This window comes from Pinus tabuliformis, chromosome 4_2 (assembly GCF_031772625.1).
Source record: "Pinus tabuliformis cultivar Carrire ecotype Pingquan chromosome 4_2, CPIR1, whole genome shotgun sequence".
In the NCBI taxonomy this organism is placed as follows: Eukaryota; Viridiplantae; Streptophyta; class Pinopsida; order Pinales; family Pinaceae; genus Pinus; species Pinus tabuliformis.
In genome coordinates, this window is record NC_142304.1 from 889,572,393 (window position 1) to 889,583,109 (window position 10,717).

Consider the following 10,717-nt stretch of genomic DNA (forward strand, 5'->3'; position numbering starts at 1 on the left):
AGAAGTATCAGTCATCAAATAGACTTTATAACCGAAGCTAGTTTACCGAACAAGTGCAACAAGTGGGGGAACAAATCCTTTGAGTGTCCTGAAGGAGAACAAGCTGGCCAAAGTGGAGCGTATGTCGCACATCCAGAGGAAGCATAGGCACCACCCTAGGAGGTAGAGAATGTACCAGAGACAGGGGAAGGCTTGATTTTGAATAAGGTGCTGCTAAAACCAGCAAAGGAAACAGCTGACCAAACCCAAAGAAAGGCATTGTTCTGGACAGTCTGTAAATCACACAGAAAATGCTGCAAGCTGATTATTGACAGTGGGAGCACAGATAATCTAGTTGCCACGGAGATGGTGGAGAAGTTGGGTTTGAAATGGTTGAAGCACCCCACCCCATATAAGGTGTCATGGCTACAGAATGGCCATCAACTATTGGTTGACGAACAATGTGAAGTCGAGTTCCGTATTGGCAGATACAAGGACAAGGTTATTTGTGATATTATGCCTATGGACGTATGTCACATACTGCTAGGAAGGCCACGACAGTATGACAGAAAGGTAGTAAATGATGGAAAGACAAACTTTTACAAGTTTGTCAAGGATGGGATTAAGCACACGCTTGTACCCATCAAGGAGGAGGAGACAGCAGAAACTAGTGGAGTCAAAGCATTTCTGGTGGGAGGAAAGGAATTTTTGAAACAGATCGAAGACAACGAGATAAAATACATTGTTGTGAGGAGGCCAAGAATAGTGGTGTTACACACTGAAATTGCAGATTTTCCTGAAGAAATTTAGGACATGTTGCAGGAGTTCAACGAAATTGTGGTGGATGATTTGCTGGATAAATTGCCTCCTAAGAGAAGTATCAGTCATCAAATAGACTTTATAACCGAAGCTAGTTTACCGAACAAGGCAGTGTACCGCATGAGTCCTAAGGACAATGAGGAGATCATAAAACAGGTACAGGAATTACTAGATAAGGGGCTGATAAGGGTGAGTTTAAGTCACTGTGCAATTCCGGTAGTTTTAGCTCCCAAGAATGGAGGACAATGGCGAATGTGCATAGATTTGAGAGCCATCAGTAAGATTACCATCAGGTACATGTTCCCATTGCCACGAATGGATGACATGATGGACTGCTTAAGTGGGGCAGCGTATTTCTTGAAAATCGATCTGAAGAGTGGATACCACCAGATCAGAATCAGAGAAGGGGACGAATGGAAAACAACTTTCAAAACCAATGAAGGTCTGTATGAGTGGTTGGTGATGCCATTCGGGTTAAGAAATACCCCTAGTATTTTTATGTGATTGATGAATGAGATGTTGAAAGAATTCATTGGAAAGTTCGTGATTGTATATCTTGATGATATACTGATTTTCAGTAAAACCAGAGAAGAACATTTTCGACACGTTCGAAGTGTGCTAGAGAATTTACAACAAAACAAGTTGCTGATAAATCTGAAAAAATGTTTTTTTTTTCTTCAGAGGGAATTGATTTATTTGGGTTTTGTAATTGCAGAAAATGTGCTGAAAATGGACCCAAAAAAGATTGGAGCTATCATTAGCTAGCCATCCCCAAAAAGTCTGTTTGAAGTTCATGGTTTTCATGGGTTAGCAAGTTTCTATCGTAAGTTCACAAGGAATTTTAGTGAGATTTTTGCACCTATGTTGGACACAATCAAAAAGGCAATTCATCCTTTCTGTTGGACTGAAGCGGTAGAGAAAATCTTCCAGACCTTGAAGAAGAAGATCACTGAAAGACTGATTTTTAGGTTGCCCGATTTTAGCAAATTGTTCCAAGTTCGTTGTGATGCTAGTGGTATAGCCATTAGGGCCATACTCAGCCAGGAAGACAAACCGGTTGCTTATTTCTATGAAAAGTTGAATGAAAGCAGGTAGAAGTACTCGTCTTATGACAAGGAGTTCTATGCGGTCGTCCAAGCATTAAAGCATTGGAGACACTATTTGCTCGGTAATCAATTTGTTTTGTTTTCTGATAATTTTGCATTCAACAGCATAAGTTGAACCACAAGCATGCAAAGTGGGTTGAGTACTTACAGAGCTTCACGTTCATATTGAAGCATATTAATGGACAGGCCAACAAGGTAGCAAATGCGTTGAGCAAGAGAGCTTTTCTCTTACAGGAGAGCACAATACAAGTGCTGGGTTTTGAAAACTTGAAAGACTTGTTTCAGATGAATGTGGATTTCAAGGAGGCTTATGAAGCCTACCAGAATCCTTTGTTGAGGAAGAATAGTCCATGGCTAGACTATAACTTACAAGAGAAACTGTTATTTAAAGGAGGATAACTATGTATTCCCAACTGTTCAATGAGGGAGAACATCATTCGGGAGAAGCACAACGGAGGTCTTGCCAGACATTTTGGCATTGATAAGACCTTACATTAGCTAAGTCACTTTTTTTACTGGCCAAAGATGCGAAGGTATGTGAAGCGATTTGTAACTAGGTGTAACGTGTGTCAGTTGGCAAAAGGACACAGTCAGAATGCAGGAATCTATACACCACTGCCTATTCCAAGTAGACCGTGGGACTCAGTCAGCTTAGATTTTGTCTTGGGTCTACCAAGAATGCAGCGGGGTTACAACTCTGTGATGGTAGTAGTGGACCAGTTCTCAAAGATGGCACATTTCATCCCTTGTAAGAAAACCAGTGATGCCACTCACGTAGCACACTTGTTTTTCACGGAGATAATCTGGCTGCATGACCTACCTAGGTCCATTGTTTCCAATATGTACGTGAAATTTACAGGACATTTCTAGCACACCTTGTGGAAGAAGTTGGGCACACAATTGAATTTCAGCTCGACTTATCACCTGCAGACAGATGGAAAAACGGAGGTGGTGAACAGGAGTTTGGGAAATCTACTACAGAGCTTGATTGGAGAAAATTCCCAGATGTGGGATCGTGTACTTGCCTAGGTGGAATTCGGTTATAACAATTCGCGGAATCGAAGCATAGGATACAGTCCTTTTCAGATCTTGTATGGCATGCATCCTCGCAAAGTGCATGAACTACGGGACCTAAGATAGCTAGAATGAAGGAGTGCTGACAGGGAAGATTTCGCCAAGGTGATGAATGACCTACATGAGCAGGTAAAATCTAAGTTGTAGGACAACAGTCAGTGGTATAAACAACAAGTAGAATTAAAACAGTGAGAGGTACAGTTTAATGTGGGAGATGACCGTATCGCACATTTACGCAAAGAAAGATTCCCTAGGGGTGAGTACAAGTTGAATTTTAAAAATATTGGCCCTTGAAAAATTCTGCGTAAATTCCCTGCAAATGCCTATGAATTACAGCCGCCCCTAGGAATAGGCATATCGCCTACCTTCAACGTGGCAGACATGTTTCCATACACTGCCAGTCCTGAAGACGACAATACGACACGACCAGAACAAGACACCTAGACAGAAAGTGGTTCTTGGATGAGGGAAATGCCTTCGGCTCAGCCCCTTGAGATCGAGAGAATTATCGACACACAGGTGGCCAAGCGAACTCACAGAAAAGAGTACCTTTAGTACCTTGTCAAGTGGAAGGACCGTCCCATTGAGGAAAATTCATGGCTTGATGCGGTGCATATATAGCATGAAGGATATTCTGTCAAGGAGCTCATGGAACGGAGCCATGAATTTTTGTTACCCTGGGAGCCTGATGTAGGGGCATCCAGCTTAGGGTGAACAAAACGAACGTGTTTGTCTCACGGGTTACATGTTGACAGGTTGACAGGTCATTGTACCTGAGCCTTTTAATTTATTTTTAATTTCTAGCATTTAGGACTTGATAGCAAGTTATGTTTTTAATTTCATTTTCATTTCCTTTAGTTTTTGTTTTGAATTAATTATAGAATTAGGTGAACAAACATTAACAATTATCCAATGTAACTACTTGTAACTGTTGACAGTTTCTACAACTGCTCAACAAATCATACAAAAAGGAACAGTTGAGACATTTGTCGGGTTGGTTTTCAATCATAGCAAAAAAAAGCAATTAAAATTATACAAAAGTTTTTTTCAAGATCATCTGAGTCCATTCGTAACTAAGTACTTTCTTTCTTTCTTTCCATTCATGATAAATTGAATGCGTTTACAAACAGTAGCAAGAATTGGCAGTATAATCATTTTCTATGGGCATCAAAGAAACAACAGAATTAACGAAGCCGAGAGCAGGTGGAAGTGACCACATCGAATCTATGAACGAGGCTATGGTCAAATATCAAAGACACCCAACAACAATAAAGAGCTAAAGTTGCAGAACATGTTGAGCATTTTAGGCAAAAGAAGTCACCAGAGCATATGGAGGGTTTCATACAAGAACAAAACCGTTACAAAATTTACGAGGTACAATTCCAACTGAAACATTGAATTTCTTTATGAAAATAACACAAGCAGAAATATACAAATTTCTGAATCATTTACAATCCCAAAATATACAAAATACATTGCATGTTTGACAACGGGACTGGGTTCAAAACCCCAGTACCGAAAAACAAGCAAACTAATTGTGAATTCTACACCTAGAGAAGACCTGATAGAGAGTACCCATCTCAAAGCTATTGACAAAGTTGAACCAGAAATGACTGATAGGAGAGTCGAGGCTCAGACCCTAGAAACCCCAATTGTTGATAAGAGATAATAAGAAAAGACCCTACCCATTTGAGCTAGCAATATCCAAACTGGAGTCCACACCTAGAGTGCTTGACAAGCCACCTGCGAAGACAACAACAAAAAGTTAGAACCATGGAACCTTTGAAACCCTGAAATGGAGTAATGTGCAGAGAGGGTTTGTGAGCTTTTGCTTACCAGAAGAGCAACGTTGAACTAAAGGAAGGTTTCGACCGGTCACCAGCCAGCAAGGGAGCCCTGCTAATAGAGGAGCAAGACCCTTAGTACAACTAGAAAAACCAACTGAACATCTAAAGCATAGAGAGCAGACTTACCACTGTTTAGCCAATGAGTTAAGGCTGAACTGCGAGTTCCCAGATGGCGGAAACCTGTTAAACCACAGTCACAGAACCAGTCAAATCAAAGAATACATATTGCGAGAGAAGAAGACAGTGTAAGAACAAATGCATTAAAAGACTGTAACCACAAACAACACCCACAAAACCTATAAGGTAGAGTATCCCAGTAGAAGGCCTCTGAGGACCAGGTCTCGAACCCCAAAAGCTCATAGACAGAGTAGGAAGAATAGACAGAGCCATACCACTCTCAGAATCTAGATGAGGAACAAGGTTGTGGTTGAAAAATACCAACAAAACGAGTGAACAGAGGAGAGGCCGAAGTCGAGTGCCACAGAGACAACCACTAGAATCACAAAGGAACAGTCTAGAAACCCTCTCAGCCACCAGAGAACAAACTGAAAAATTCCAAATGAACAGGGGTCTGGTGTGTAATCTAAAGGCGGGACAACGAGTTTCGAGTACGGGACAAGTGTTTCCCTTACATCAATTCACAAGTACGAGTCATTAATAAACAATAAAAAAATATCCATTATCAAATCACCGAGAGTTTAATTATTGTAATCACCAGACTAATCATCACTTAACCATTGATTAATCGCAAGGTTCAAAAGGGCTAGACCCATCAGTTTTGGTATTAGAGCAGGATTGAGTTTTTCATAAGAAATGGAAGTTGGAAGATGAGGTCGTCAGAGAGGTATTCGAGGAGTAGCAGAGGAAGGATTATGGGAAGAGATTAGGATCCTAAATGCTCGTTTGGCAGCAATAGAGGCAGGAAGGAGAAGGGATATAGAAGTAGGAGATGACAATGAAGAAGACACTGTAGTTACGACAGATGGATCGGATGAGGAAGGACCTAAAATCAGGTTATTGAGATCAGTCTTGTTGGCTAACAGTAAGCCCAAGCCTGAGATTCTGAATTATGATGGCAGTTTGTCCACAGAAGTGTTGTTGGATTGGATTAGCGAGCTGGACAAATATTTCGAATGTGAGGAAGTCATTGAAGATAGGAGAGTTAAATTCACTACTACCAAGCTGAAAGGACACACAACCTTGTGGTGGGATAGTGTCCAAGCAGAGAGAAGAAGAATGAATAAATTGGCAATTAGGAAGTGGCCAAGAATGGTCGCCAAGATGAAGGGAAACTTTTTGCCCAAATATTACCCAATTGCTCTACATCGACAGGTACAGAACCTGAAGCAGAGAGGAATGACGGTGAAATAATATACTGAAGAATTCTACCGGGGGAATTTTAGGGTTGTTTAAATGGAAGACACCCGAGAAAAGACAACAAGGTTCGTGAATGGCCTAAGGCTGGAGATATTGGATGAGATAAGTATTCTTTATCCAAGAAACATATAAGAAGCATACCAGAGTGCCTAAAAGGAAGAAGAGAAGATCACAAGAAAGCAGAATGCCAAGAGAGGACGAGGAACTGGTAAAGGGAAAGGACAATCTTTTGGTAGAGCAAGAGCTACCGACAATAGTGAAGAGGGCAGTAGTTCCAAGACTTCAAGGATAGGAGAAAAAGAGGGCAGCACTCGAGGAGAAAGGCCATATCAGAGAGAAAGGGGAAATGGCAGAGGTAGAGGAGCTACCTACCAATGCTACAAGTGACACAAGTGGGGGCACAGATCCTTTGAGTGTCCTGAAGGAGAACAATTTGGCCAAAGAGTAGTGTATGTCGCACAGGCAGAGGAAGCAGAGGCACCACCCGGGAGGTAGAGAATGTGCTGGAGACAGGGGAATCCTTAATTTTGAATAAGGTGTTGCTGAAACCAACAAAGAAAATAGCTAACCAAACCCAAAGAAAGGCATTGTTCCGAACAGTCTATAAATTAGAAGGGAAATGCTGCAAGCTGATTATTGACAGTGGGAGCATGGATAATCTAGTTGCCACGGAGATGGTGGAAGAGTTGGGTTTGAAATGATTGAAGCACCCCACCCCATATAAGGTGTCGTGGCTGAAGAAAGGCCATCAACTGTTGGTTGACGAACAGTGTGAAGTCGAGTTCCATATTGGTAGATACAAGGACAAGGTTATATGTGATATTATGCCTATGGACGTATGTTACATACTGCTAGGAAGGCCATGGCAATATGACAGAAAGGTAGTACATGATGGACAGACAAACTATTACAAGTTTGTCAAGGATGGGATTAAGTACACGCTTGTACCCATCAAGGAGGAGGAGAGAGTAGAAACTAGTGGAGTCAAAGCATTGCTGGTGGGAGGAAAGGAATTCTTGAAACAGATCGAAGAAAGTGAGATAAAATACGTTTTTGTGAGGAGGCCAAGAATAGTGGTGTTACAAACTGAAATTGCAGATTTTCCTGAAGAAATTTAGGAAATGTTGCAGGAGTTCAACGACATTGTGGTGGATGATTTTCCAGATAAATTGCCTCCTAAGAGAAGTATCAGTCATCACATATACTTTATACCTGGAGCTAATTTACCAAACAAGGCAGCATACTGCCCGAGTCCTAAGTACAATGAAGAGATTAGAAAACAGGTACATGAATTGTTGGATAAGGGGTTGATAAGGGAGAGTTTAAGTCCCTGTGCAATTCTGAAAGTTTTAGCTCCCAAGAAAGGAGGAGAGTGGCGAATGTGCACAGATTCGAGAGCCATCAATAAGGTTACCATCAGGTACAGGTTCCCATTGCCACAATTGGGTGACATGATGGACTGCTTAAGTGGGGCAGCGTATTTCTCAAAAATCGATCTGAAGAGTGGATACCACCAGATCAGAATTAAAGAAGGGGACGAATGGAAAACAACTTTCAAAACCAATGAAGGTCTGTATGAGTGGCTGGTGATGCCATTCAGGTTAAGAAATTCCCCTAGTACTTTTATGTGATTGATGAATGAGATGTTGAAAGAATTCATTGGAAAGTTCGTGATTATATATCTTGATGATATACTGATTTTCAGTAAAACCAGAGAAGAACATTTTCAACACGTTCGAAGCGTGCTGGAGAAGTTACAGCAAAACAAGTTGCTGATAAATCTAAAAAAAATGTTCTTTTCTTCAGAGCGAATAGATTTATTTGGGTTTTGTAATTGCAGAAAATGAGCTGAAAATGGACCCAAAAAAGATTGCAGCTATCATTAGCTGGCCATCCCCAAAAAGTCTATTCGAAGTTCGTAGTTTTCATGGGTTGGCAAGTTTCTATCATAAGTTCATAAGGAATTTTAGTGAGATCGGCACACCTATGTTGGAAATAATCAAAAAGGCAAGTCAACCTTTCTGTTGGGTTGAAGTGACATAGAAAAGCTTCCAGGCCTTGAAAAAGAAGATCACTAAAAGACTGATTTTGAGGTTGCCTGATTTTAACAAACTGTTCCAAGTTCATTGTGATGCTAGTGGTACAACCATTGGGGCCATACTCAGCCAGGAAGACAAACCGATTGCTTTTTTAAGTGAAAAGTTTAATGAAAGCAGGCATAAGTACTCGTCTTACGATAAGGAGTTCTATGCTATCATCGAAGCATTAAAGCATTGGAGACACTATTTGCTCGGTAATGAATTTGTTTTGTTTTTTGATAATTCTGCATTGCAGTGCATTATGCAACAACATAAGCTGAACTACAAGCATGCAAAGTGGGTTGAGTACTTGCAGAGCTTCACGTTTGTATTGAAGCATATTAGTGGACAGGCCAACAATGTAGCAGATGCGTTGAGCAAGAGAGCTTTGGTCTTACAGGAGAGCACGATACAAGTGTTGGGTTTTGAACACTTGAAAGACTTGTACCAGACGGATGTGGATTTCAAGGAGGCTTATGAAGCCTGCCAGAATCCTTTGTTGAGGAACAATAGTCCATGGCTAGACTATAACTTACAGGAGAAACTATTATTTAAAGGAGGACAGCTATGTATTCCCGACTGTTCAATGAGGGAGAACATCATTCGGGAGAAGCACAATGGAGGTCTTGACGGAAATTTCGACATTCATAAGAGCTTACATCAGCTCAGTCACTTTTATTACTGGACAAGGATGCGAAGGGGTGTGTAGCAATTTGTAACTAGGTGTAAAGTGTGTCAGTTGGCTAAAGGACACAGTCAGAAAATGGGACTCTAGATGTCATTGCCTATTCCGAGTAGACCGTGGGACTTATTCAGCTTGGACTTTGTCTTGGGTCTACCAAGAATGCAACGGGGTTACGACTCTATGATGGTAATAGTGGACCGGTTCTGAAGGATGGCACATTTCATCCCTTGTTAGAAAACTAGTGATGCCACTCACATAGCACACTTGTTTTTCACGGAGATAGTCAGGCTGCATGGCCTACCTATGTCCATTATCTCCGACAGGGACATGAAATTTACAGGAAATTTCTGGTGCACCTTGTGGAATAAGTTGGGCACACAATTGAATTTCAACTCTACTTATCACTCGCAGATCAATGGACAAACGGATGTGGTGGACAGGAGTTTGGGAAACTTGCTATGGAGCTTGATTGGAGAAAATTCCCAGATGTGGGATCGTGTACTTGCCCATGGGGAATTCGCTTATAACGATGCGCCGAATCGAAGCATAGAATACAGTCCTTTTCAGATCTTGTATGGCATGCATCCTCGTGGAGTGCATGAACTACGAGACATAGGATAGCTAGAACGAAGGAGTGTTGACAGGGAAGATTTCGCCAAGGCGATGAATGACCTACATGAGCAGGTAAAATCTAAGTTGCAGGAGAGTAGTCAATGGTATAAACAACAAGAAGATCTAAAATAGTGGGAGGTACAGTTTACTGTGGGAGATGACGTTCTCACACATTTACGCAAAGAAAAATTCCCTAGGGGTGAGTACAACAAGTTGAAGTTTAAAAAGATTGGCCCTTGTAAAATTCTGCGTAAATTCTCTGCGAATGCCTATGAATTACAGCTACCCCCAAGAATAGGCATATCGCCTATCTTCAACGTGGTAGACCTGTTTCCATACACTACCAGTCCTGAAGATGACAGTGTGGCACGGCTAGAATGGGACACCTAGATGGAAAGCGGTTTTTGGACGAGGCAAATGCCTTCAGCTCAGCCCCTTGAGATCAAGAGAATTCTTAACGCACAGGTGGCCAAGCGAACTTGCAGAAAAGAGTACCTTCAGTATTGTGTCAAGTGGAAGGACCTTCCCATTAAGGACAGTTCGTGGCTTGATGCGGCGCAGATACAACATGTAGGATATTCTATCGAGGAGCTCATGGAATGAAGCCATGAATTTTTGTAACCCCGGGAGCCTAATGTAGGAGCACCTAGCCTAGGGTGAAGAAAATGAACGTGTTTTGTCTCATGGGTTACATGTGTACAAGTTGACAGGTCATTGTACTTGAGTCTTTTAATTTCCTTTTAATTTCTAGCATTTAGGACTTGATAGCAAGTTATGTTTTTAATTTCATTTTAATTTCCTTTAGTTTATGTTTTGAATTAATTATAGAAATAGGTGAACATACATTAACAGTTATCCAATGTAACTACTTGTAACTGTTGACAGTTTCTACAACTATTCAACAAATCATACAAAAAGGAACAGTTGAGACATTTTCTAGGTTGATTTTTGATCATAGTAGAAATAGAAAATAAAATTATACAAGAGTTTTTTTTTTCAGGATCATCTGAGTCCATTCATAACTAAGTACTTTCTTTCTTTCTTTCCATTCATGATAAATTGAATGCATTTACAAACAGTAGCAAGAACTGGCAGTATAATCGTTTTCTACAGGCATCAAAGAAACAACAGAATTAACGA

The 10,717-nt window shown here is 41.0% G+C and overlaps 1 protein-coding gene across 1 annotated transcript; it reads left to right on the top strand.

The window, feature by feature from the left end:
- The first annotated feature begins 345 nt into the window (after positions 1-345).
- On the top strand, positions 346-8,989 carry LOC149172559 (uncharacterized). Its single transcript, XM_089426370.1, has 4 exons — positions 346-480; positions 802-954; positions 5,666-6,157; positions 8,537-8,989. Exons 1-4 carry the CDS (start codon positions 346-348, stop codon positions 8,987-8,989), a joined length of 1,233 nt encoding a protein of 410 aa, XP_089282496.1.
- The last annotated feature ends 1,728 nt before the right edge of the window (positions 8,990-10,717 follow it).